At 50.0% G+C, this 26,804-nt stretch overlaps 1 protein-coding gene across 1 annotated transcript in view; it reads left to right on the top strand.

The window, feature by feature from the left end:
• The window catches only part of Nos1 (nitric oxide synthase 1), an 81,852-nt gene extending 61,383 nt beyond the window's left edge, over positions 1 to 20,469 (top strand). The window contains exons 20-29 of the mRNA XM_090320190.1: positions 626 to 704; positions 6,644 to 6,837; positions 8,469 to 8,638; positions 10,929 to 11,139; positions 11,618 to 11,705; positions 12,402 to 12,523; positions 12,942 to 13,090; positions 14,555 to 14,749; positions 15,825 to 15,943; positions 17,799 to 20,469. Of these exons, the coding sequence (XP_090176316.1) occupies positions 626 to 704; positions 6,644 to 6,837; positions 8,469 to 8,638; positions 10,929 to 11,139; positions 11,618 to 11,705; positions 12,402 to 12,523; positions 12,942 to 13,090; positions 14,555 to 14,749; positions 15,825 to 15,943; positions 17,799 to 17,814 (1,343 nt within the window). The 3' untranslated portion in view covers positions 17,815 to 20,469. The remainder of the gene's footprint in view (positions 1 to 625; positions 705 to 6,643; positions 6,838 to 8,468; positions 8,639 to 10,928; positions 11,140 to 11,617; positions 11,706 to 12,401; positions 12,524 to 12,941; positions 13,091 to 14,554; positions 14,750 to 15,824; positions 15,944 to 17,798) is intronic.
• The last annotated feature ends 6,335 nt before the right edge of the window (positions 20,470 to 26,804 follow it).

The following is a 26,804-nucleotide window of genomic DNA, read 5'->3' as shown; positions in this document are numbered from 1 at the left end:
GAAGCGGAACGGGCCCTCTTCCCTCCAGCAGGCACTGGGGATGGCGGCTCCCATGCTCTAACCCTCTCCTCTCCAGTCCCAAGCGCACACACCTACCTCCTGCCCAGGGAATGGCAACAGGTACCCCTGAAGTTTTCTCTCCAGGATCATCTTCATCTCCACTTAGTCCACCCACACTCACATTTTCTTTGTCTGATTGTTTCTAAATATATGGAGTTTGGTTATCAACGTGCAGAGGGTCCACGTGAGTTCTCACTCAGGGCTGGAACACTACCACTTGAGCCACAGCTCCACTTGCAGCTTTTTGATGCTTCATTGGAGCTAAGCGTCTCATGATCTTTCCTGCCTGAGCTGGCTTAGAACTGTAGCCCTCAGATCTCAGCCTCCTGAGGAGCTGGGATGACGGGCGTCAGCCACTGGCACCTGGCCACATTCACTTTTTATTCTTCACTCGCCCAGCCCCTCCGTGGCCTGCCAGGCTCCTCTCCCCTGTCCCTTCCCTCGCTGGGCTCTAGAAGCAGCAGAAGTAGCAGGGGAAACGCAGAGAGTGTGGGAGAAACCATGGAGGTTTATCGATGACTATTTTCACTGGGCTCAGCATAACCAGACCCTCTTGCCCCTGCAGGTCTATCCAGTGTCCACAAGAAACGAGTGTCTGCTGCACGACTCCTGAGCCGTCAAAACCTCCAGAGTCCAAAATCCAGGTAGGAAGACCCAGGCCGCTCAGAGCAGCCAGCTCCATGACTGCTGGTCACCACAGCGTGTGCTGCGTGCAGATGGGGGTGGGGGGAGGAAGTCCTGCTGGCTCCAGATTCACAGCCTTTGCTGCCTCTTCATATCTGCTTCCCTGCCCTCCCTCTCCTGGGGGTATAGACAGAGAGGGGGTGCTGACCACAGGAAAAGGAAGAAAGGACTGGAGGTGTGGCTTGGGTGGTAGAGCACCGACCCAGCAAGTGTGAGGTCCTAAGTTCAAACCTCAGTACTATCAAAAGAAGAAAGAAAGATTCATTCCCTTCCCAAACCAGTGTCTGTGTTAAATTCCTAATAGAAAATCGGAAGTAGAGCTATGGCTCAAAGACATAGAGTACTAGCCTTGAGTGAAAAAGTTCAGGGACAGTGCCCAGGCCCTGAGTTCAAGCCCTATGACCGGCAAAAAGAACAAAGAAAAGAAAAAAACAGATCCACTTCCAGTTTTCTGGTGATTAATTGGAGAGAAGAATCTCGCATAGACTTCCCTACCCAGGCTGGCTTTGATCCTCAGGCCTCAGATCTCAACCTCCTAAATAGCTAGGATTTTACATGTGAGCCACCAGCACTCAGCTTAGTATTTCATGCCCAGATAACTCTCCCATTGACTCCAAATATTCATTTCTTCCCAAATGAGAGCCCTGCTAATAACCCAGGCACTGACCAAGCTGTCATGGGGTCCCGGGGCCTCCAACCTGGTTGTCCCTAACACCTGCTTCCCCAAGTTTGGGCTTCATGCCAGGACAGGGCCCTTTGGGGAATTGTCACTCCACCCTGGTCCCCACTCCCCATGCAGGTCATGGGATCAGCACACGGTGTGCTGGGCTTGTACTGCCGTCCCCAGCCAGCACAGATGCCCTGATACCACCTGGGACCATGGCACTATCCCTGCAGCCCTCTCTGCCCCCAGCCACCCTCTCTCTCCCAGCACAGTCACAGGGCAGACTTTCTACCCAGCCCTCTGAGTCTCAGAGTCATTTTGTTGTTATCGTTAATTTGTTTTCTTTGTGAACTTTAATAAGGGATTTACGTTGATTCCTGTGGTAAGGAATCTTGTCCACTTCATGATTGCATAGCTGCTGAACCCTGGACTTGTTTTATGGGGCAGAATACAGAGGACTGGATGGCCCCATACTCCGTCCCAGAGTCTGTGCAGCCTTTGAAAAGCCACTGGGGCCCCCTGAGCCCAGGACTTGAAGAACATCATATAGGAGAAATGATGGTTAGAAAATGCCCGTGACTTTAGCAAGGTCACACCGACCTCGTGAGGAGACTCCAGAGCTAGCAAACCAGATGAGTGCATGCCCAGATGACAGCGGGCATGCTGAGGGAAGGCTGCCATGGCCCTTGAAAAAGGGAGGGATGTGCAGTGGCCAGCCGGTCACAGAGTATCTGGGCTGTCCCCTAGCTGTTCCTTATCCCAGCTTCTAGCCATGGGTGATTTCCAGTGCTGTCTGTGTAGTCTTCTAAAACTTGGAGAAAAGTGATCCATGGGCTAGTGCCCCAGGGCTCTTGCAGGCTCTCCCAGCTCCCCAAACACTTAACGCGCAGACCTTCCAAGTCACCTCTTTGAATAATGAGTTCAATGTAGCATTGGGAGAAGACAGACAAAGACTGTAACAGGCTTCTGACTCCCTTTCTTATCCCACAGGAGAGAAGGGCTGCAGGCATGGTGGGTGGTGTGTGATTGTAATCCCAGATACTCTGGAGGTGGAGACTGGGAGAATTATACTCTTAAACCCAGCCAGGAATGGGTATAGGGATGTGGGGAGGAGGGGTGGGAGTTAACAAGACTTCATCTGAACCAAAAAGGCCAGGTGTGGTGGCACATGCCTGTAATCTTAGCTACTTGAAAGATGTAGACATAAGAACATGGATCTCAGGTGGGAAAACAGAAAAATTCAAGACCCTATCTATAAGTATCCTAAAGCAAAAGGGCTAGAGGAGTGCTTCAAGTGATAAAGCATTTGCCTAACAAGTGCAAGGTCCTGAGTTCAAACTTCAGACCTGGAAAAAGAAGGAAAAGGAAGTAGGAGAATGGAGTGGGGAGGGAGGGAAGAAAGAAGAAAAAAGGAAGGAAGGGAGGGAGAAGAGGAGAGAGGAGAAATGCTAGAAATTTCTTGTAGCCCACACTAGGAAACACCCGATTGGAATCGGCCTTCCCTCAGGCCTAGTACGCAAGGAGACGGGCAGAGATGCCGGGGGCCCAGTTGCTCCCAGCTCTCCCCCAGTGGACTAGCTGAGGTTCTGCACATGACTGGCGGGAGATGTTCTCAGAGAGGTTAGGAACAGGGACACGGGATTAAAACTGGTTGTGAATTGGCCCAGAAAGGACCAAAATGTACCCAAGTGTTCGTCTCTTTAAAAGTGTGCCCTGTGGGTTCACCCATTTTCAGGCTTCGTGCCATCTCCAGCTTTGTACAGATTATTAAAAGGGAAAGATGATAATTGAGTGAAGAAAAAAGCACGGTTTCCCCATTTCCTCTGCCCAAAGCCAAACTCTTGGCCCAGGAAGTCGTAACCAAGACACCACAAACCCTATCCCCACCCCACCCCAGAGCCTTCATGGCCAACCAGGTGCCAGGAAGGAGGCCTTTGGAGGGCGCTGAGTGCAGATCTGGTGGGAACAGGGCCACCATCGCCATCCTGCCTGGAAACCCGTTTTGTAATGACCCACAGCCATTAGCTACCAATGCCTGAGAGAGAAAGAATACGATGGAGTCATGATAGTTGAAAGTTCTAGAAGCCAGGATGAGGAAGGGAAATGCAGAGTTTGAAATGATCAGTGAGGGAGGGTAGATGTGAGAGAAGCAGGAAGACAGAGGGGTTCTGGGAGGATGAACAGGAACAGGGAGGGTTCAGAAAGGACCTGGAGGCTGGGGTCTCTGAGATCCCAGTGCACTTGACAATGAATGGCAGCCAGCTCCAGAGTCACCTAGCCTTGCTCTGCCCCTCACTCTGTGCATTAGGATTTCAGCTGAGGCCCTAGACCTGGGCTTTCAGCTCCATCTAACTTACCTTCTTGCCACCTGGGCTTTTCTTCTCTCAATGATCTATTATCCAAACAGCAGCCCAACTTAGAGTATGAGTGTGTGAGTGTGTGTGTGTGTGTGTGTGTGTGTGTGTGTGTGTGTGTGTGTGTGCTGGTACTAGGCTTGAACTCAGGAACTTGGGCACTGTCCCTGAGCTTTTTCACTCAAGCTAACACTGTACCACTTGAGCCATAGCCCCCCTTTGGCTTTATTTTGCAGTTAATTGGGAATAAGAATCTCACAGATTTTCCTGCCCACTCTCCCCTCCCCTCCTCCCTGGCTGACTGAATTGTGATCTCCAAATCTCAGCCTCTTAAACAGCTGGGATTACAGGCGTGAGCCATCGGTGCCCGGCTCACGTTGAGATTTGACGAGTTGACTTGAGGAACGCAGCACTAGTGTGGTTTGAAGCCCAGCCCACCCAGGTTCTCTCGGGGCTAGGGGGGGGGGACGGACCCAGCCATGCAATGCTGAGGTTCTCAGCAGGAAGATGACAAAGCCCCCCGGATGGATGGAGCTGGACCCCAGCTGGGGAGAGAGGGACAACCACATTCCCGCCCCATTCCCCCTTATCTGCCAGAGCCTCTTCTGCCAACTTCCAGAGAACCTGAGAGGAAGGGGGCTGGACAGGTGAGCCTGCTGAGCAAGTTTGAGTCTAGCATTCTTGTCCGGGAAGAAAGCAGGAAACGATTCCCAAGGCTTCATCAGGGTGATCTCTCAAATAAGAAGCCCTACAGCGCCCCCTGCTGGTTAATTCCCTGCCTACCGCCAGTAGGAGATAAGAATGCCTTTGCTCCTAAAGGCTGGTATGAGTCCCCTTTCCAGGCCCCCTGATTGACAAGCTTAGTGCTCCAGAAAGGGCAAGACCTGCCTGAGGAAGAAGAGAGCAACCCCAGACCTTGACACAATGTATTCACAATTACAACCCTCCCCAACCCAAGTTCCATCTCATATTAAGGCAAGGGTGCTTTGCTTCAAGAAAAATACTTCCCACTTTCCCTACACAAAAAGATGTGCCAGCTGAACTATTTTTAAGAGTGGTGGCTATTTGTAGCACAAAGGGGTGCTTGGTTGTGCCAGAAACTTCGTAAATAGCGAGCCCCATTGGTCTATTCCAGTGTGATTTACATACCGCAGACAATGTAGAAAGTTCATATTGAATATCAAGTATCTCCAACCACGGGAACCAGTTGGCAGTGAAGAATGCTGTTCTGAAAAGCAAACGCAGCTCTGAGAGCAAAGTTGTTTCGGGAAGGACTTTTTTTCTTGGCTATGAGGCTTGAACTCAAAGCCTGGAGCACTGTCCCTGTATTCTTGCTCATGGCTAGGTGTCTGCCCCCTGAGCCACAGCTCCACCTGTGGTTTTCTGGTGGTTAATTAGAGATGAGAGTCTCATGGACTTTCCTACTCAAGCTGGCTTTGAACCATGATCCTCAGATCTCAGCTTCCTGGCACCCAGTGAGTGCAAAGATTTGATTTATCCAAGTGTCATCCACCCTGCCATTTTCAGGTCTCAGGTAAAATGTGGTATGTCAGAGAATTGTTAAAAACCACTGAGATAATAATAATAATAATAATAATAATAATAATCACTGCATAAGCTAGGGCACAGTGGCTCACATCTGTCATCCAGTCTAGCTACTCAGAAAGCTGAAATCTGAGGATTATGGTTTGATGCCAGCCTTGAACACAAAAGTCTGTGAGACTTTTCCCTCCAAACAACAAGCCAAAAAGTGGAAGTAGAGCTGTAGCTCAAGCGATAAAACATTAGCCTTGGGCAAAAAAAAATAATTAATTTTTAAAACTCAAGGACAGTGCCTAGGCCCTGAATTCAAGGCCCAGAACCAGCACTCTCCTCCCCCCCCCCCAAGAAACAATACACAAGAGCCCACCCATGCAGACACCAACAAACGTCTAAGGGTTTTTTTAGATCTCAGTTTTTTATAGCCTGAGGCCAAGCCTGTGCCCACCCCCCAATATTGGGGGTTGTAAACGGGTGTGCAGCCTGGAATTGTGCAAGAGAGGGAATTTCCTAGCTTGGGAACAGCGCCATCTGTGGCTCCAGTGGGTACTGCTCCATGGGAAGTCTGATCAAAGCACAGAATGGAGATGGCCCAGCAATGGCTTAACCTGGGACTGTAGTGTTCCTTTATCCAACAAATAATGTCAAAGGCCAGGAGAGGCATGGCTTAAGTGGTGGAGATCTACCCTTGAGGAAAAGGAGCTACAGGACAGCTCCCAGGACCTCAGTTCAAACCCCAGTACACACACACACACACACACACTTATTGAGGACCTACTATGTCCATATACTGCCAGGCACTGAGGCTACAGCAGTGGCCAAATTGGACAGATGCCACACTCTGGTAGAGTTCTGTGGTCCTAGCAGGGGGGTCAGACACCCACTATGAAAAAAAGGAAGTAAATTATGCTGTAAGGCTCAATGATTTGAATACAAGAGAGAAAAAGCAAAGCCAAAACAGAAAGACCCTGGAACAGGTAAGACTGAGGAGTGAGCCTGCGTGAGCTCCAGTGCTCAGAGGAGGAGGAGATGGGAAGGAGCCACAAAAGAGAGTGAGCTGGAGAGGCCAAAGAGGAGGAGGAGGAGGGAGTATGGGTGCTAGGGTGCACGAAGGGAAGAGGGGCTGTGCCTAGGGCCAGCTCTGTGGTCCCTGGAGCCCAGGGAAACCACAGCCAGTGGGGAGCTAGTGGCTGACACGAGGTGAGGAGTGATTGGGTGTGTGCCAGTCAGGTACCGCCCACTGAGATCGGAAGGAGGGGCCACAGGGATGGATGTGAGGCAAACTACCAGGTAGAACCCGGTGGGGGCCCTGTCCATGTGCTCTGCTGGTCCCTCCCTCCAGCCGATCCACCATCTTCGTGCGTCTCCACACCAACGGGAACCAGGAGCTGCAGTACCAGCCTGGAGACCACCTGGGCATCTTCCCTGGCAACCACGAGGACCTGGTGAACGCGCTCATCGAGCGGCTTGAGGACGCGCCCCCCACCAACCAGATGGTGAAAGTGGAGCTGCTGGAAGAACGGAACACGGCCCTGGGTAACGGCCCCCAGGGGTCCTGCCCTCCCTGGGAGGAGAGGGGAGTCTGACTCACAGATACCATGCTGCCAGCACACAGATGGCTTGTTAGGGAAGGAGTTTTCTGTCTTCTCTAGTCGGCCTCACGGTCCTGGGAGTGAATCTCACATCCCTTCCTGACCGCCACCCCTCAGAGGATTTTCTAGCCTGGATGCCGTCCCCGGGCTTTTTCCACCCAAAGCCGGTGCTCTATTCCTTGAGCCACAGCTCCACTTCCAACTTTTTAGTGGTTCATTGGCGATCAGAGTCTCATGGACTTTTCCTGCTTGGGCTGGTTTTGAACTTGAATCCTCACATCTCAATCCCCTGAGTAGCTGGGATTAGAGGTGTGAGCCACCAACGCTGTCAAAAACCCACATTTTTTAACTCATTAGATCAAGTTCCAGCTTGTGTAAGGGCCCATCCTTGCCATTCATTCTCTCTCTCTTTTTCATCTGAGTCGAGATCTTGCTGTATAGCCCAAACTGATCATAAACTCCCAGACTCTGACATTACAGGCATGCACCACCATGCCTGTCTTAAAGAACTTGCGTAGACAAATGGGTCTCCATGTCTCATCTTTACCTCAGTATCCTCTAGTGGGCTCCAGGCCCCAGTACAAGGAGCTGTGGTGGCCTCTGGTGGCAATATGTGACACCTTTACAAAGGTGCTCTGGGAGAATGTGACAAGTTTCCCCTGAGAACAGCACAGAGAGAGAAAGAGAGACAGAGACAGAGAGAGAGAGAGAGAGAGAGACTGACTTTCTGTCATCCATCTGAGAGAGAGAGAGAGGAGAGAGAGAGAGAGGAGAGAGAGAGAGAGAGAGAGAGAGAGAGAGAGAGAGAGAGAGAGAGAGAGAGAGAGAGAGAGAGAGAGAGAGACTGACTTTCTGTCATCCATCTGAGAGAGAGAGAGAGGAGAGAGAGGAGAGAGAGAGAGAGAGAGAGAGAGAGAGAGAGAGAGAGAGAGAGAGAGAGAGAGAGAGAGAGGGGAGAGAGAGAGAGAGAGAGAGAGAGAGGCTGACTTTCTGTCATCCATCTAGCCAGCTAGTTCCCTGGACATAGCTCTTCCTTCTTGACCTGTACCCCTGATAAAGTGGAGGCTTGGGGAGGGGGCACTGTGGATGGAAAGAGCACAGAACTAGAGTCGTCATCCCCAGATCCACAGGCATCCAAGTCCTTGATGGCATAGTATTTGAATAACCCTGCCTGCCCCTCCTTGTCTGCTTTAACTTGTGTCTAGGTGCTTTGCAGCACTGGATACAGCTTTGAATGTCATGGATGGGTTGAGGGTTTATGGCAAGAAAAAGCCATGCTCAGTACAGGTGCACTTGCTCTCTGGGAGTCCAGAAACCGTGCCTAGAGGGGGACCACGTCTGATGAGGTGGTTAGAACAAGATCAGATGCCAGCCTACCTGGCTTCACATGGAAGAGCTGTGTGACTTGGAGAAAACACCTTAACCTCTCTGTCCCTGCTTTCTTCCACGCTCAGGACAACAGTCACACTTAGAATTGTCTTGAGTTTAGGGCAAGCCTGGGCCGCTGACAAGGCCCAGCCACCCCCACCTCCACCCCACCCCCCAGCGCCCTCACTCTCACTGTGCTTCCCCCAGGTATTATCAGTAACTGGAAAGATGAGCCTCGTCTCCCGCCCTGCACGGTCTTCCAGGCCTTCAAGTACTACCTGGACATCACCACGCCACCCACACCCCTGCAGCTACAGCAGTTCGCCACCCTGGCCACCAGTGAGAAGGAGAAGCAGCGCCTTCTGGTACTTAGCAAGGTGGGTCCCAGGGCTCTTCCTGCACTTCGCCAGCAGGTGGCGCTGGGGAGCGGCGGGCGCCATGATTTTTATCCTGACCTGGTGGCTGTGTTGGCTGGTCCACGGCCAGCCTTAACTCAGTCCCTGACTGAGTGTGTGTGATTCCATCCCCCCCCACACACACACCTCCCCAACCTTGAAACTAGAAACTCTCTGACCACCATAGAAATTGAATTGTCCTCTTTCCCCACCCTTGGCCACCTTGAACTTCCATGCACTGCCATCTTAGCCCAGGCTTAGAAGAAAAATGGAGATAATTCTTTCCCCTGTACCTTTCCCTTCAGACTTCTGCCCCCCGTCCCACCCCCAGTAGGACCAACTGGGCTCCTTCTAGTGAAGTCTTCTTCTCAGCAGGAAAGATGTTTCCTCTGCACTCAGGGAAAGGGGATGGATGATCAACAGCAAGGAAGAGGCTAATTAGCAAGTGCTTATTATTTAGGAATCAGAAAGGAAACACCATACGGCAGCTGAAGAGTTGTAAGTGGTCTACCTCTGGGAGGTGGAAACAGATGGTCACGACGGAACAGGAGACTATTCCTTTTAATCATGAGTTTGGCAGAGTTATTTAACTTTTCGACTCTGCGCATGTGTCATGGATTTAAAACTTAGAATCAGCGGAGGAAGGGTACTATAAAGAAGAACCATAGATTGCAAAATTTTGCACAGAATTTCTCAAAGTAATGTGGGTGCAACAGTGGTGTGTGCACATCAGTACTGGGGCTTAAACTTAGGACCTGGGCACTGTCCCTTAGCTTTTTGTACTCAAAGCCAGCACTCTACCGCTTGAGCCACAAATCTACTTCTGGATTTGGGGTGGCTAATTGAAGGTTAAGAGTCTCCTCTCCTGACTTCCCTGCCCAGGCTGGGTTCAAACCTCCCCAGATCTCAGCCTCCTGAGTAGCTAGAATTACAGGCATGAGTCACCTCGCCAGGCCAGGGTGCCTTTTGTTAGTGAATGTGTGTGCAATTGCCTTTACCCTGATCTCCTGTGAGCCTCCTGTGATCGTGCTAAAGGACCAACCCTGCAGTATGTCTTTTTTTTAAATATTTTTATTGTAATTAATAAAAGGGTTACATGATATTTGCCAGATAGAAGGTGCATTAATTCACATACATTGATACCCTTTCACATGTCTTGGTCCCCATTACCCTCCTCCCAACCCCCCATCTTGGTTTTCCCCCCTTCCCTATCCAATTTCAAATAACCAAATACAAATATATCCAATATATCAGATAAAAAAGTGAGATACTGTTGCAATATGAGATAACCAAGGGACAGCAAAAGAGATGAGAGATAACATAGTACATTAAGGACAACAATCATTCATTATATGGCTTTTGTCTTTTTTGGTTTTTGTTGGTAGTAGGGCTTGAATTCTGGGCCTTGGTGCTGTTCCTGAGTTCTTCTGCTCAAGGCTAGGGCTCTACCACTTGAGCCACACTTGAGTACCACTTCTGGCATTTTCTGTGTATGTGGTACCAAGGAATAGTACCCAGAGCTTCATGCAAGCACTCTACCTGGAGGCCAAACTCCCGGAATGTGTCTTCTGAGATGTAGGAAAAAGCAGCCCCTGGCCTGCTGGCTCTTGAACTGGGCTTTACCATCAACACATTCCTTAACATGGAATTCCATGCACCCCCAGCCTGCTTTTCCCATGCTGCCCTGTACCGTCTTGAACTTAGCCCTCCCCTTGGACTGGGCAGCCCTGCCTCAACACCTTAGCACCCAGCCAGTCACAGGTCAGCATTTTGGGCCTGGCTCGCTCTCCCCCTACCCCCCACCACAAACACACATACACACATACTCACATGTCTGTGAGTCATGACTCCACAATGCTTTGCTCTTGGCCTTCAAAGATAGCAAAATGGACAGGAGTATGACCCTTAGGCCAGACTGCCTGGAGCGGGAAATCAGCTGATTGTTCCATCAAAGGCCAACTAACAAATACCTTGGTCTCATAGCCCCTTTGGTCTGTGCTGCTGTTGTTACTTTGTTGGTGTGTGGGGTTTGAACTCAAGGCCTCATATTTGCTCAACTAGCACCATACCACTTAAGTTCTACCTCCAGTCTGGCTTTCGCTGATTCTTTTTAGAGATGGAATCTGGCAGGTTTTTCTCCCTGGACTAGCTTTGAACCTCCATCCTTAGTGTCTAGGATTAGAGGTGTGAGTGCTCCAAGCCCATTCCTCTCCCCCCCCACCACCCAGAACCCCAGAGTCACACCGAGGCTGTCCCGTGTCCTCTGTCTCAGGGGCTGCAGGAGTATGAGGAGTGGAAGTGGGGGAAGAACCCCACGGTGGTGGAGGTGCTGGAGGAGTTCCCCTCGGTGCAGATGCCCACCACGCTGCTGCTCACCCAGCTGTCGCTGCTGCAGCCCCGCTACTACTCCATCAGCTCCTCCCCCGACATGTACCCCGACGAGGTGCACCTCACCGTGGCCATCGTCAACTACCACACCCGAGGTGGGACCCCAAGAGGGACGGTAAACAGGCAGACCGGTCCAGGGCAGAAGGAGGAAGAGGCAGGATGCATGTTGGGGAGCCTCAACTCTTCCCCTTTGGCTCACTCCTCCCCTTTGGGCCCCAGGGAAGCACTGAGGACAAGTCACCTCCGCTGCCCCAGGGCTGTCTGCGGAGTCACAGCTCACACAGTGGTCCTGGCTCTGCTCCCTAGAGCCCCAAGGGGCTGACACAGGACCCTGACAAGTTACCCAGACCCCCTAAGGAGCCCCCGGAGCGACAAGCCCGGAATGAAACCCATGCATACCTACAGCGCCCGGGGCTGCACAGCCAGGGCCCGCTCGGGTTCTCTTCTCCTTCAGAAAATGGGCCAGGCCAGGAAGTCCCTATGGTGGCCTCTGGGCAAGTATTTCTCCCCGGAGGGTTGGGGACAGACAGGATGGGGACATTGGGGAGCCTGACCACTTGCCCCTTACACTAGATGGAGAAGGACCAATTCACCACGGTGTGTGCTCCTCCTGGCTCAACCGGATTCCTGCTGATGAAGCGGTTCCTTGCTTTGTGAGGGGGTGAGTGAGAGACAGACAGACGGATGACAGGGAAATAAAAACAGGGGTGGGGGAGAGAGATCTTGGTTCTGGGTGTTGTCGGAGTGGGAGTGGGTGTTTGAAAGAGATGACTGCTGGCTGGATTCCAGTGTCCTGCATCATTCCGGGTTGCCAGGGAAACAGAACTGGGGTACAGAGCAGCAGAGCCCGCTAATCAAATCCTATAGGCAAAGTCAGGTCAAGACAGGAGTTCAGGAAAAATGTGTCCTGTGCTCCATGTCAGAGCTGGGGCGGAAGCCCACACCTGTAATCCCAGCTACTCAAAAGGTGGAAATGAAGTTCAAGGTCAGCCCAGGCCACCCCCCCCCCCAAAAAAAAAAAAGTTAGCAAGCGTTCATGTCAACCAAGAACTTGTACGTAGTGACTCCAGCTACTGAGGAAGTAGAGGCAGGAGGGTCACAGTCCAGGCCAGCCTGGGCAAAAGCCAGACCCTGTGTGAAAAATAAAGCCAGAGCCCCAGCTAGAGTTGTAGAATACCTGAACCAGCAAGCGCGAAGCCCTGAGTTCAAATCGCAGAGGGACAGGGCCATGCAGCCCCTGAAAGGGCTGTAAATCTCATTGGCTCTCCCCAGAATAGCCTCGTGGCCGCCTCAGGTTCCACCCCTGGGGGGTCGAAGCTGAGCCCCGCAAGGCTCTGACTCTCTCTTCCTTGACCAGTGCCCCTAGTTTCCACCTGCCGCGGAATCCTCAGGTCCCCTGCATCCTGGTGGGCCCGGGCACCGGCATCGCCCCCTTCCGAAGCTTCTGGCAGCAACGACAGTTCGACATCCAACACAAAGGTGGGTAGAGCCAGCAGCCACGGGCTCCCCCACACACCATCCACACAGCCTGTCCTAGGGGGCCTAAACCCAATCTGACGGTCGACTGGAGACCCAATAGCTCTGTGACTGGGGTCTGAAGGGGTCTGCATTAGTCCCTGCTGTGGTGAAGTGGACAGCGGGCTGTGACTTGCCATGCAAGACCCAGCAGTTCAGCTCTGGGAGGAGAACAAGAACCCACCACAGTATCATATGCCACACAGTATTTATTGGGCATCTTCTAAGTGGGGGACATTTTGGCAGGTGCTGGAGTACACACACCTTCCTGCCCCAGGTCTGTGAGTGTTTGTCTGCACACCACACCCCCATCCCACATCTCCACCCCACCACCCCACTCAGCCACCAGAGCCGCTGGTGACACAGGTCTCCCGTTCCTCAGGACTGAAGCCCTGCCCCATGGTCCTGGTCTTCGGGTGTCGCCAGGCCCAGATTGACCACATCTACAGGGAGGAGACGCTGCAAGCCAAGAGCAAGGGGGTCTTCAGAGAGCTCTACACAGCCTACTCCCGGGAGCCCGACAAACCAAAGGTACGCCTGGCACATGCGTACACATGCACACATGTGCCACATCCCCTCTGCGAGCCATGCTAAGCTCAAGGGCCCAGAAGACGGGGCATCTATTGTAAATATCAACAACCACATTACAGGGTTGCAGAAAGATCCAGGCCAGCCCATTCTCCCAGGGACGGAAGGAAGGTGGAAATGAAGGGGTGACTACCCAGTGGCCCTAGGGTTTCACTAGGATCGACAGGAAAGTTCCAGAACCCTGGTTCCTAGTGATGGTTGCACAACATTATGGATATCTTTAATGCCACTGAATGTAAAAATGGGAAACTGTATCTTAGATGGATTTTAGTGTGATTTAAAAAAAAAATGTTCTAAGCCAGACACGATGGCTCACACCTGTAATCCTAGCAACTCAGGAGGCTGAGATCTGAGAATCACAGTTCAAAGCCAGCCCAGGCACAAAAAGTTCATGAGACTCTTATTTCCAATTAACCACCAGAAAACTGGAAGTGGTGCTGTGGCTCAAGGCATAGGACAGTAGCCTTGAGCTGAAGAGCTCAGGGACAGCGCCCAATCCCAGAGTTCAAGTCCCATGACTGACAAAAATATATATATTTAAAAAAAACAACAACAACCAGGCATCCATGACTCACGCCTGTAATCCTAGCTACTCAGGAGGCTGAGATTTGAGAATCACTGTTCAAAGCCAGCTCAGGCAAGAAAGCCCGTGAAGCCTCTTATCTCTAACAATTTCCTCCCCCACAATCCTCCCCCAAAAAAAAACCCAGAAGTAGAATTGTGGGATCAAGCCCTAATACCAGCACACACACACACACACACACACACACACACACACACACACACACACACACACACACACACACACACACAGAGTTTAAGCTGGGTACCTGTAATCCTAGATATTCGGGAGGCTTAAATCCGGGACAGTGCCCAGGCCCTGAGTTCAAGCACCAGCACTGGCACAAAGAATAATAAAGTTTAGGCTGGGTGTGATGGTGCACAGCTGGAAGTGTTTGCTTAGTGCACGAGAGGCCCTGGTTCAATCCCCAATACTACCACCACCAGAACTACGACGTTAACCATAGAGACTTCTTTTTAAAAAATATTGGGCAAATTACCTGTGAGAATGGACACAAGCTACAGGACTGAGTGTGGTTCTCGGGGATGTTGGGTCTTGGGGAGGCCCAGAGATCCCAGAAAAGAGGTCAGGATTCTGAGAAGGAGGCAGTCAGGGGCACTGGAGACTGGCAGCAGACGTACAGGACAGCTTCCCCTGGGGACCATTTCTAGGACAAACCACCTGAGGCCAGGTGTGGTGGTGCACACCTGTAATCCCAGCCACTCAGGAGACAGTCCCTCACCGCTCTTTCATGGAGTCAGGCTACGTAGCCCTCCCCGTGAGCTCTGGCCCCTGGGACTGGCAGTGCAGCCCAGCCTCTTCTCACCTGGCCTCTGCCCCCACAGAAGTACGTGCAGGACGTACTACAGGAACACCTGGCAGAGCCTGTGTACCGAGCCCTGAAGGAGCAAGGGGGCCACATTTATGTCTGTGGGGATGTCACCATGGCCGCCGATGTCCTCAAGGCCATCCAGCGCATCATGGCCCAGCAGGGGAAGCTCTCGGAGGAGGACGCCGGTGTGTTTATCAGCCGCCTGAGGGTGAGTGAAGGACCAGCTTCTCCCTCAGCTTCCGGTCTCCTCTTCCTCTCCCTCCCTGCGTCACCAGCGGAGGGGGGCATGACAACATCCAGACTGCTTTCTGAGCTCTGACTGGACACCAGCGGGAAGAGAGAAGAAAGGATGGCTGGGTCTGCAGGTTCATGTCGTGAATATGGTTGTAGGCTACAACGTGTGAAAATTAATACATCGGAAGCTATTCTAACCCAACTTTTCCTTCCCCTTAGAATCAAGCTGCAGCACCGCCTTGTGCAGTTGTATAGGTAGATAGATACTGCACAAAAAGATCGGTCCAGGCCTGGGGCAGTAGCTCATTCCTGTCATCCCACCTAATGAGGAGACAGAGGCCAGGAGGTTCATGGTTCAAGGCCAGCTCAGGCACTCAGCTTGATAAAGCTGAGTGTGGTGGCTGGCGCATGTCATACTAGATATGTAAGAAGTGTAAATAGGAGGAAAGCTGTCCAAGCCCTGCCCAGAATTAATGTGAGGCCCTGTAAAAATAAAGGAAAGCAAAAGGGGCTGGGGCATAGCTCAGAAGACACGGCATCTGCCACCTATGAAGCTTGAGGTCCCACCTTTGACCCTAGTACTAGCAAACAATGGGTCCAAGAGAGACAAGTAGAATCTGAGCTGCCCATGCTTAGCTTTCCAGGCCGTGCACCAGGAGGGAAGATCCTTAACTGGCTGTTAACTGTGGCGGCCCAGCCATCCAACTCTTAACTGTGGGAGCAACTTCCCCAAGTAGGAAAAAAAAAAAAATATATATATATATATATATATAGAGAGAGAGAGAGAGAGAGAGAGAGAGAGAGAGACAGAGAGACAGAGAGAGAGACAGAGAGAGAGAGAGAGAATCTCAGACCTCCACAGCCAATCTCAGCCCCCTAGAGCTGTCCTATACTGCACTGGATAAGCTGTGACAGCCCCGACAAACATGGTTCAGTCTCATTTCTCTCAGCCCATGTTCTCTAGGTGCATTCCATCCCAGAGTGTATATGACCCCTTCAAGCCCTTGGCTGGCATCTGAGTTCCATCCTCTGACTGTGTCTCCCCGCAGGATGACAACCGGTACCACGAGGACATTTTCGGAGTCACCCTGCGAACATACGAAGTGACCAATCGCCTTAGATCTGAGTCTATTGCCTTCATTGAAGAGAGCAAAAAAGACACGGATGAGTACGCGCATGAGTCCTCGGGGGAGGGGGGCACAGCCCTGTCTTCCATTCCCTGCGGTCACATGTCGGATGGGGTGGTGTGAGGGTCCCCACCCCAGCAGTGGTACCATCAGAGCCCCGGTGATGGGATTAACAGTGCACATTTTCACTGCGTGAGGCATTGCAGGACTCTGGTCCCAGCACTGGGGAGATGGAAGCAGGAGGATCATGAGCCGGAGGCCAGCCTGGGCTGTGTAGTGAGTTTGAGGTACACCTGGGCTCTACAGTAACAATCTGTCTCAAAAAAAAAAATGAGGGAAAGAAGAAGGAAAGAAAAATATGTGAGTATTCAGCCTCTTCAGACCTACTAGATCAGAAATCTGGATATTGGGACAAGGCTTCAGGGGACCTTGAACACTCCCTACACACACCCCAGAACAAAGAAACCTGTCTTGTGCATTCCTACATCCATCTGGGGCACTCGGTAGTAGAGAGAGGAACTTTTCACCTCTGGGAAGTTGTAGTCTACCACTGCTTTATCCTTCAAACCAGCTCCCTCACTCTCCACATTGCTGGAGCTTCTTCAATGCTGCCACTGACAATGGACGGGATGTTGACAATTGCACTCAGTCTCCAGAAATTGCTAGGCACCAGGAGACTAGCAATCTCACGATTGCCATCTGAATATACAGTACCCCCTTCCCCAAAATCTGCTGAGCTCCTGGGAGATAAGATCTCTGCTGTGTCTGCTAGCAGTAAAAAGCACGTTTCTTTTTTTTTTTTTTTTTTGCCAGTCCTGGGCTTGAGCTCAGGGCCTGAGCACTGTCCTTTGACTTTCTCAAAGCTAGGGCTCTACCACTCCAGCCTCAGCACCATTTCTGGCTTTTTTTCTATGTATGTGGTACTGAGGAATTGAACCCGGGTCCTCATGCATGCTAGGCAAGCACTTTAACCACTAGGCCAAACTCGCGGCCCCAGCACATGTTTCTTATACTCATTATCCTCAGTGTTTTTGCCTTAAGGCAACATAGCTGTCTTGTGTCTCTTGGCTCAATCCTTGTTTGAGGATCATACCTTCCTTGACTGGTTGTCAAAAGCTTCTTTCAGATACCTGTACATGCAGCTATGTTGGATTCATAATTCATCCATTCACCCACCCATCCATTCATCTATCTGTCCACCCATTCATCCATCTATTCATCCATCCATCCATCCATCCAACCATCCATTCATTCAGCTACCCATCCAACCTTCCATCTGTTCTTCCAATCTATCTATCCATTTATTCTTCTATCAGACTACCCATCCATTCATTTATTCATTCATCCATCTACACTCTACCCATCATTTATCTTCATTTATTCACCAATCCATTCATTCATTCATGGACACATACATACCATCTGTTTTTTTCATCCTTTCATTTCCTACCCATTTTTCCATTCATCCCTTCATCCCTTCATTTATTCACCCATCCAAGCCATGTATCTACCATGGAGTTATATCTGCCTGGAGGGATGGGACTTTTTGAGCTGGATATTGACTATGGCAGACCAGATATTCATTTGTCCATCTATTTATGCATTCAAGGGGAGCTTGGAATCTCATCCAACACAACTAAGGCTACAGAAGAAACAAACAAGAAATCCCAGAGCCCAGAGTGATGGTTTTCCCCAAGCTTCTAGTTCATTTCTTTGAGACAAGGTCTCATTCTATAGCCCAGGCTGACCTGGAACTTAGGATCCTCTTGCCTTTGCCTGCTGAGTGCTGGAGTTACAGCCGTGAGCCTCCACACCTGCCCCTGGTCTTCAAGACATCTGAAGGAAGTAGAGCACCTCAGCAGTCTCAGCACTAACTCCTTCCTTTTCCTCTGACAGGGTTTTCAGCTCCTAACTGGATCTCTCTGCCCAGATGGCTGGCAGGGTGGCCGCCCACAAGTGCTTCAGCCAAGGCGGCCACAGTCCCTACGCATGGACACACGTGGCTGAACCTTTGCTGTGGGACCCCTCCCCGCTACCCAAGGGCCCTGCTCTGCCTCTCGTCCTGGTCCTCCTCCGGTCCTCACCCCTCAGTGGTGTCATCCACCCTCCTGGGTCTCCTTGTGTTTCCTGCTGCAATGCAATGCCTTTATATTCTGCAATGGCTCTGACAAAACTGCATCCTCCCTGCCCTTCACTGCCAAGGCAGATCGCAGGTGCATGAATCCATCGGGTTGTGGCTGATTGTCTCTCCTGTGAAGGTCTGTCTTCCAGGGTCCCTTGAAAAGCTCCAGGCATTGGACCTCAGAAGTCTCCTGAGCCAGTCCCTTGACCACTCTAGACCCCTTGCTCCTCTTCTATGATGCTGTTTTGCTCGTGTGTGTGTGTGTGTGTGTGTGTGTGTGTGTGTGTGTATACATGGGGGGATTGTGATGGGCCTGGGTCTCCCTCTGACATCTGTGTGTGCAACTGTGTCAGTTGTAGATCAGGTCCCCCACCGAGGACCCACCATGACACAAATACACTCCTACGCTGTGTTAATTCAGCCTGTGTGACTATAATGGAGCTCCTTGCGTGTTCTAGCTTAAAAAAAAAAAAAGGCCATGCCATGGCTGCAGAAGGAGACATGAGAACTAAAAGGGATATTTCTCCATGCCAACAGAGCGTTTATTGGAAAATGGACTCCAAGCAGTGGATAGGCAAACTCCCTGTCCAAACTCACATCCCAGCCAGTGTTAGCTGCTGTGGGCACATTCAGTGAGCCCTGTCCCAGCCAACCTTGACCCCATGCCCTGGAGACTACAAGACATCCTGTCTGAGGAAGCCATGTGCAGATAGGACCTTTCCATTTTGCCAAGGAAGGGGGCAGGAAACACCTCCATTTCTACCACATCACCTTGTGAAGAATGGCTTGAACTTTAATGTTGGGATCCTATAAGCAATGGCCAGGAAGAAAACAACTGTTATGTTTTTTATTCCCTCAAATGGGGTTTGTCGCATCACCCTTGGTTAACATATGGGAAAACAGTTGTAAAGAATCAGAAGGGAGGAAGTAGCCATCCCAAGAAATCATAAGAATTCCATGTGAGGATCCAGCCTCAGCCCTTGGGCTTTTGACTTTCTAGCACTGGTCTCCCAAATTTTTAACCTGTTAAAATAATTTTGATAAATAACTTCCACTTTGATCCAAAACTAATAGACACAGTGAAGTGTCAAATAGGACTCAGCCTGCTGAGGTCCTCTTCTCAGAGTCCAGTGCACAGGAGGGTCCCTCTTCCAATGCAGTGCTAGAGGTCAAGGCCAAGGAACAATTCCAAGACAGCCAAGAAATCCCCATGTGCCACAGTGTCAAAGGGATCGGCCCTGGGTCCCCAGTTCTGTCCTTCATTTATGTTGTTTCATTTTATTTTATTAGACAGAATCCTATCTTTCCTTTTTTTACAGTGCATAGATTCTGTTTGGAGGCCTGCATTGCTTTGGAAGGACTTACAGTTGGGGTACAAAAACCCCCAAGAGCTCCCTTAAAGTCAAAAGGCAAAGCATGTCTCACTTTCCCCCTCCTCTGCGTGCCCCCCCCTGGTGTCCCAGTCCTGGAATATGGGTATTATCCAAGTAACAACTGCACCTGCTACCTTTTAACTCTGAATGTTCCTTCTCAGTCTTCATGAATAGAGACCAGGCAATTGGAGTCCACAATGAGCCTCTCCAGCCTGGAGGAAAGCCAGTAGCCACAGTGATCAACATAATCTAAACCCAAGTAGCTCCTCCTCTCCCCTGGGAGGCCTGGGGAAGGTTTCTAAGATGTCACTCATTTCCCAGGATTAAATTGCAGTGTCCAAGGATTGATTCCAGCTTCCATCTCCAAAGCAAACTTCCTGCAGAAATGGTTGTCCATAGGCAGATAAAGTAAGCCCTCTTTCCGCACCAGACAGCTCCTTCCTGCATAGGCCTGCCTACACTTCTAGCCCCAAGCTTCTCCCACTTTTAAGATTCTGGATAACCGAACAATGGGTTATCAGAAGTGAAGAGAATTAAAAATGAGTTTAGTTCTGGTCCAGGGTTCTGGTTAAGTGCTGCCCTCTGCTGTCTGTTTTTAGTTCAAGTGCCACAGTCCAACATAAGGTACCTCCCCAAGATACCCTGTTAAAGAAACCTAAAAGCAAAAAGCCTAAAGAAGAACAATTTTTTTCCCCAAATCAGAAATATTTCTGGTTCCATGCATTTCAGCCAGGAAACACTCAACCTGCAGGGAGGGGGGCAGAAGTCAACAGCCCTCAGAGCATTTATGAGTTTGTTTTGTTCTGATAAACTCAAGCAGTTGTGGAGCAATCAGGCATCCAAAACCATCAGTTCTTAACGCCACGGTGGTCTTGGCAGGCAGAAGCAAGTGTGCCTTTAACACACTGCTTACCACTGCCCCATAGGCAATGGCTAGCCTAGGAGGACTGGATCATTCTTGGTCCTGGTTATCTTAGGATGTTGAGTATCTCCCAATAAGGGTGACAGGACAGTGGGTACTGTCCCCTTGCAGGACTGGAGACCCCCCCCCCACCAAGATGTCATTGCTCTTGAACTCGTTGGGTTGGGTGGGAAGAGGCCTGGCCCTGGGGCCCTGCACCCATCTTGGTGGAGCTGTTGTCCTGTAAGACCCTCCTCTAGGCTCCACAGCGGCCTTGGAGAAGGCCCGGCCAGTGGGGTGGGTCAGTGCTGCCGCTGTACCATGCGGTGACCATGCGGGGCCAGTGGGCAGCGCAAGGGTGAAGGGGGGGGGGGGTCCTAGCTCACCACGCACGCGCACACTGCCGGCATCCCCGACGCCCCTCGCCCTGTCGCTCACCGCCGCCGGGTGTCCCGCGCTCCACCCCCCTCCGTGCGCCAGCGCCGGCCCCCAGCCCCTCCGCGAGGTCGGCCAGGCTGTGCTCGCCGCCGCATGCTCTGTTCTGTATAGCTCTCCTCTCCTGATTTTCCGGGATTCAACAACAACCAAGCCTACTTATGCCTGTTTGCATTATGGATAAAGTATTAAAAAGCGGACTCCACGCAGGCCGGCTCCTTGTCGTCTGTCCCGCCTCGGGAATGTCTCTTCTCCGCCCCCCCACCCCACAAGCCCCCAGGGCCACAGGGCTGCGGGAGCCCGAGGGGCGACCCGGGGACGGGGGGGGGGGTCCCAGCTGCCATATTGTCTCTGTAGAGTCCTCTGCCTCTGCGCAGGACGTCCCGAAGGTGACCTTGAGCCTCGGTGGCACCTTGCAGCACGAGTTAGTTGGGCAGCATGGGGGGGGGAGGGAAATAACCTGGAGCATGCGCAGTTCGTGACATTCATCGTGAGCATGCGCGCTTCGTGACATTCATCGTGAGCATGCGCGGTTCCTCCACCATGGCTGTGCCCAGTTCACCAAGGGAGCAATACAGTGGTCTAGGGTGGGCGGAAGAGTCCTACACAGGCCCGAACTCTGGCTTGTTCCATCTTTTTAGCTTCTTTTTCGTCTAGAGCTACAGGCCACTCCACCTTGAAAGTATTTATTGCTTAAGCCCTGAATTTTTCCTGGCTCCTTAGACCACCACAGGCCACAACAGGCCAGTCCTTTAAAAAGCCAGTTCTTGCCACTGTCTTTCCACCTGTCCTTCAGCACTGGGAGGAAGAGAGAGAGACACAGGGAGGGAGGAAGATGGGAAGGGGAGATGGAGAAAAACAGGCCTAATGACCTCAAATCTACATTCTGTTTCCATGAATTCCCTTTTCTAGATGCCTTTCCTATAATGGACTTGTCTTTGTGTGTCTGGTTTCTTTCCCTTAGCCTTCAAGGTTCACTTGTAGTGGCAAGTGGCTGTAATTCATGCTTTTTAATTTTTTTTTTTAACAGCCATTCTGTCAAGGCTCCTTGCCAGTCTTTATAAAGGCTCAATAAGCTTCAGGCCTTCATGGCTACCCAGCCTTGTTTTTCTTGAGGACTTGGGAGACAACTCTTTGATATGCAAATATAAGGAAGACAGTGTCCCATCCCCCCCCCCTAGTCCTGTCACACCATGAGAGTTTACCTGAGCAATTTGTTCTGGACTGTAACCATCTTTGTCATAAAGAAAGTTCCATCATCCCTCCAGGCAGGCAAAAACCAGTGCAATGGCAAGCACTGATTACCCAGCCTAAGTAGAGAATATAGGACAAACAGGGCCATCAAATTCTCTACCTGAGGACAAATCACCATGATTCTTTTTACTTGTTTTTGTGCTACTACTGGGACTTAAACTCAGTGCCAGGGCACTGAACCTTAACTTTTTCACTCAAGGCTGGCATTCCATCACTTGAACCCCAGTTCTACTTTCCATTGTTTAGAGATTAATTGGAGTTAAGCGTCTCACAGACTTTTCCTGTCTGGGATGGCTTCAAACTAGGATTCACAGATCTCAGTCTCCTGAGCAGCTAAGATTACAAGCCTGAGCCAGACATCATGAGTCTTGAGAGCAGATGTATAAGCAAGCCCATTGTGTAGGGACTATGCTTCATGTTTTCACCAGCTCATTGCCTGTGAGGTTGCATATGTCATTCTGGCCTAATGCACCATAATAAAACTGTGCTTTTCTGTAGCTGGGTTGGCAGGAGATTTGTTTTTTTTCCCCCAAAGCATCTTTATCATTGTTTATCAGGACACAGAGAGACACAGGAGGAGCCAGATGTAGCTGAGGGGGCTGCTTCCTGGCTGATGAGTTGCAAATTGTTTGTTAAGCACTGTACAAGCCGATTTGTAACTTCTCAGGGTCAGGGCCACAGTGCGGGGTGGGGGAAGGGGCATACAGGAACCTGGGATGGGAAGCTGGAAAAGTGGATAAAGGAATGGATAAGGCAAGGATTTGGGCAATGGGAGGTGTGCTCTTGGAAGCTTGGTAGGGGTAGGCAAATAGGAACAGTCAGTGGACTGGGGGGGGCCGTGTTTCACAATAGTCTCAACACACACACACACACACACACACACACACACACACACACAGAGCAGGCAGTTACCAAGGCTGGGATCCAAGCAGTCAGTCTCTGCTGAGGAGTAGCCCACCCAGCTCAGTCCACAGTGTTGCAGAGAAAGTGACATATGGCCTTGGAGGCATTGCCCCAGGCCCCATACTGCCATAGTAACACACTTTCATCGAGCACTACACACATCTCAAGTCTGCTCAGTCCTCTCCATAGCCACAGGAGGCAGGCAGATAGGCAGGCATTGTTATTGTGCACATTTTACAGATGTGCAAACTGATCTCACAAAGTTCATTAACCCAACATCTGTTTAGGTATTTGTAGTTGACAGATCATGATAATCTGCCAAATAAGCAGGCATCCTTTTGTGACTCTGCTTGAATACTGGTCCTGCTTGAAGTGGCTTCACAACGAAGGAAAAGGGACACATGAAATGCCTACCACCCAACAAAATCATTACAAGACTACAAAGTGACCTGGAGAACAGCCCGGGTTGTATGTTTGAGACTCTTTTTTTTTTTTTTTTTTTTTTTGCCAGTCCTGGGCTTGAGCTCAGGGCCTGAGCACTGTCCTTGGGCTTTCTCAAGGCTAGAGCTCTACCACTTGAGCCTCAGCAACACTTCTGGCTTTTTTTTTTTTCTATGTATGTGGTACCGAGGAATCGAACCCGGGTCTTCATGCATGCTAGGCAAGCACTTTAACCACTAGGCCAAACTCCCGGCCCCTGTTTGAGACTCTTATCTCAAACATAAAATGAGATGCAAGGTTTGTGGTAGAGTGTTTGCCTAGCAAACATAAAGTCCTGGGTTTGATCCTCAGTAAGGGGAAGGAAAGAAGAAAACTGGGGATGAGCTGTATCTGGTACCAAGGTGGAACAAAAAGGCTACCCAGAGACTTAAGCTCAGCCCTGGAGGAGGAGAAGGAGGAGCAATCTGAAGGAGAAAGAACTGGCCGGAAGTACATTCCAGACAGCCAGAGAAGTGGCTCTGAGAAGGCCAGTTCTGGGAAGAATGGGAAGAAGAGTTTATCTGGGGGCATGTGTGTTTAGGGAAAGAGAGAAAGGCCTTGTCCTTTTGCAAAGATGTTACAGATTTCAGAACTTTCTCATATAGATTTCAGTTCTCTCTCTTTCTACCTTTTTTGTTTGTTTGCTTAAGGCTGGCTGGCACTCTACCACTGGAGCCACAGCTCCATGTGCAGCTTTTTGCTGGTTAACTAGAGAAAAGTCCCTAATGTTAGGGTCCAGTCCCCCAACGTTAGGGTCCGTGATCAAAGGAACGAGTCTGACACAAAAGCAAAAGCTAAACAGAGTTTTATTCCACGACTAGCATTGAGAATCATACTGATCAGCCAGGGCCGTGGAGACCCTGCCTAATCTCACAGGCTACTTTTATAGACCGCCAGCCATGTGGTTGGGCTGGACCATACACAGGCGGCCAATGGAATCTCAACATACTTGAGTGACGGCTGGGGCAACCACTGGCACCTTTGCTGTTTGAACGGACCTATCATCTGGGTGGGCTTCTGGTGCACTGCTCTGACAACAAAGGAAAGAGAGGGAGTTTCCTGGCAGGCCAAGGGGGTAGGGTAGGGGAGGAATTCTGGTAACTCTACCTGGTTTAACTGCTCTTGTAATCTGAGCTGTTATCAGGGATTTTACAGCCCCGTCCTTAAGGACTCCTTTGTCATGAAGATGGGAAATGGCTATAGGGGGTGGATTTGGGGGGAAGTCAAGAAAGGGGTCCCTTCACCTAAGTCTTGTCCATTGGATTACCTGTGGATCACTGGGCTTTTGGCTATAGTGGGTCTCTCTGAAATTTGTGAGTTGCTAGAGACCTTCCTGGTTTTGCTTTCCTTTGAGGGAATTTAAGCCCCTCCCCCTCCAAGCAGCTGATGTTTTGTGACTACCCTGGGTGGCTGGAACAATGGGATCTTTGAATGTCAAGAAGTGAAATCTAAAGCTCTGGCCCACCTCCTCTGAGGCTCTTAGTTGTATTGATAATTCTAGGAGGAAGTCCTCCCACCTGGAGCAGATCTTCAATCCAAGGGAAGGTACTCTCACTGTTGGAGCAGACCTTTTTCTCCAAGGAGTAGAAGAAAGAGATTCATCAGGTTGGGAAAGAAATAAGATCAAGTATTAGTTTTGCAAGAGGAGTGTAATAACTTCCTTTGACTGGAGTAGGTACCGAAAATGTTCAAGTTTTGTTTGACACTTAGTAAGCTCGATACATTTTTAAGATGTTTTCACTGTTGACAATTTGTCTCTTGAAATGGGGACATGCAGTAAAGATGTAATCTCTATGGTTTGAAATTTATCATTTGAGGCATTGGCTGCCAAGAGCTGTTATTTTACAATGTTCCCTTAAGCACCTTTGAATTTGCTTTGAACTTTAGTCTTTGCCCCAACAGGGAATTAAAACACACACAGCAAGAAAGAAAGAAAGAAAGAAAGAAAGAAAGAAAGAAAGAAAGAAAGAAAGAAAGAATTTTTAAATCCTGCCCTTCTCACAGCCATAGATGATATGTAATAGTCTTTAAAAGGGGTGACTGGGACCACAGGCTAAAAGGTGAAGATAAGAGCTTTGCCATTCAACTAGACTACAGAGGTTTGGGGTTTTGTTGTTGTTGGTTTTTTTCCTCCCCCAAAATCCAGCCAGTTGTCACCCTGGACAGATGGCTTCGTTGGTACAGAGAATCTGATGTTTTCAGAAAGCCTACCTTTATTTAGATCATGAGTTCCCTATGTGATTGCTGTAGGTAAGTTCATAGCTGTTTTGGAGCATTATTTGGAAGCTCTGATTTCAAAATATCAATGTCCTGCCAAGTTAAAACTACTCTGAGGAGATGAACTTTTGAGTTACTGGGCAAAAGCAATTTTTTCCCATGCAGTCATGTGCAATATGTTTTGTTGAGAATTCCTTGGGATGAGAGGTTTAGTTGCAAATTGTAGCAATGGGGGAAGGGGGAGGCCAGAGGGTTCCCCACCATCTGTCTGCCTAACAGCAGGACATAGATTTGGAAACTATTATCATACCCCCTCTCTGTTAAGAGAGTTGGGGAGAGGAAGCAATGGGTGTGAAGCTATGTGTGTGCGGGAGTAACTGGGACTTGAACTCAGGGCCTGAGTGCTGTCCCTTAGCATTATCCCTCAAGGCAAGGGCTCCATCACTTGAGCCACATCTCCACTTCTGGCTTTTTGTTGGTTCACTGGAGATAAGAGTCTCAGGGACTTTTCTGCTTGGGAACCTTTGAGCCACAATCCTCAGATCTCAGCCTCCTGAGTATCTGGGATTACAGGCATGAACCACCAGCATTTGGCTTTTTCAAAAACCCAGTAAACTGCTTGGCTCCAAACCCATCTGAGAAAACTGTTTCTATGAGGTCAGAGGATGGCCCAACAGAAATGAAGTAGGTCTGGATTTAAATCTAGGGCCAGAGGCTGAACAAATTACCCCCCAAATCTCCATTTACCAAGTCTGTAATTTGGGGAGAGTGAAAATACCTAAGGTTTGGTAGAAGTTCCAAAGATCTACCTACCCCTGCACACACAGGAAGAACAGGAGAACATATACAATTTTGTTTGTCGGTTTAAAAACTTAATTTTTTATTAAAGAATTTATTAGCATTGATTTTTACATCATATTTCAGATGACGTGTTCAACAAACAAGTATTCAAGAAGGGAATCTCTATATACAATCACTGGTACTTAGATTTTTTAGAACATAATCAAAATTAGGCTGAGGGTTTGTATGTCATACTGAAAACTTAATTCTAAGGAGTCTTTTTTTTTTTTTTTTTTTTTGCCAGTCCTGGGCTTTAGCTCAGGGCCTGAGTTCTGTCCTTGGACTTTCCTCAAGGGTAGAGCTCTACCACTTGGGCCTCAGCCCCACTTCTGGCTTTTTTCAATGTATGTGGTGCTAAGGAATCGAACCCAGGTCTC

This window comes from Megascapheus bottae, chromosome 28, assembly GCF_031878675.1.
Source record: "Megascapheus bottae isolate mThoBot1 chromosome 28, mThoBot2.hap1, whole genome shotgun sequence".
Taxonomy (NCBI): domain Eukaryota; kingdom Metazoa; phylum Chordata; class Mammalia; order Rodentia; family Geomyidae; genus Megascapheus; species Megascapheus bottae.
The sequence above is the reverse complement of the archived record's forward strand: the minus strand, read 5'-3'. Positions and strand labels throughout refer to the sequence as shown.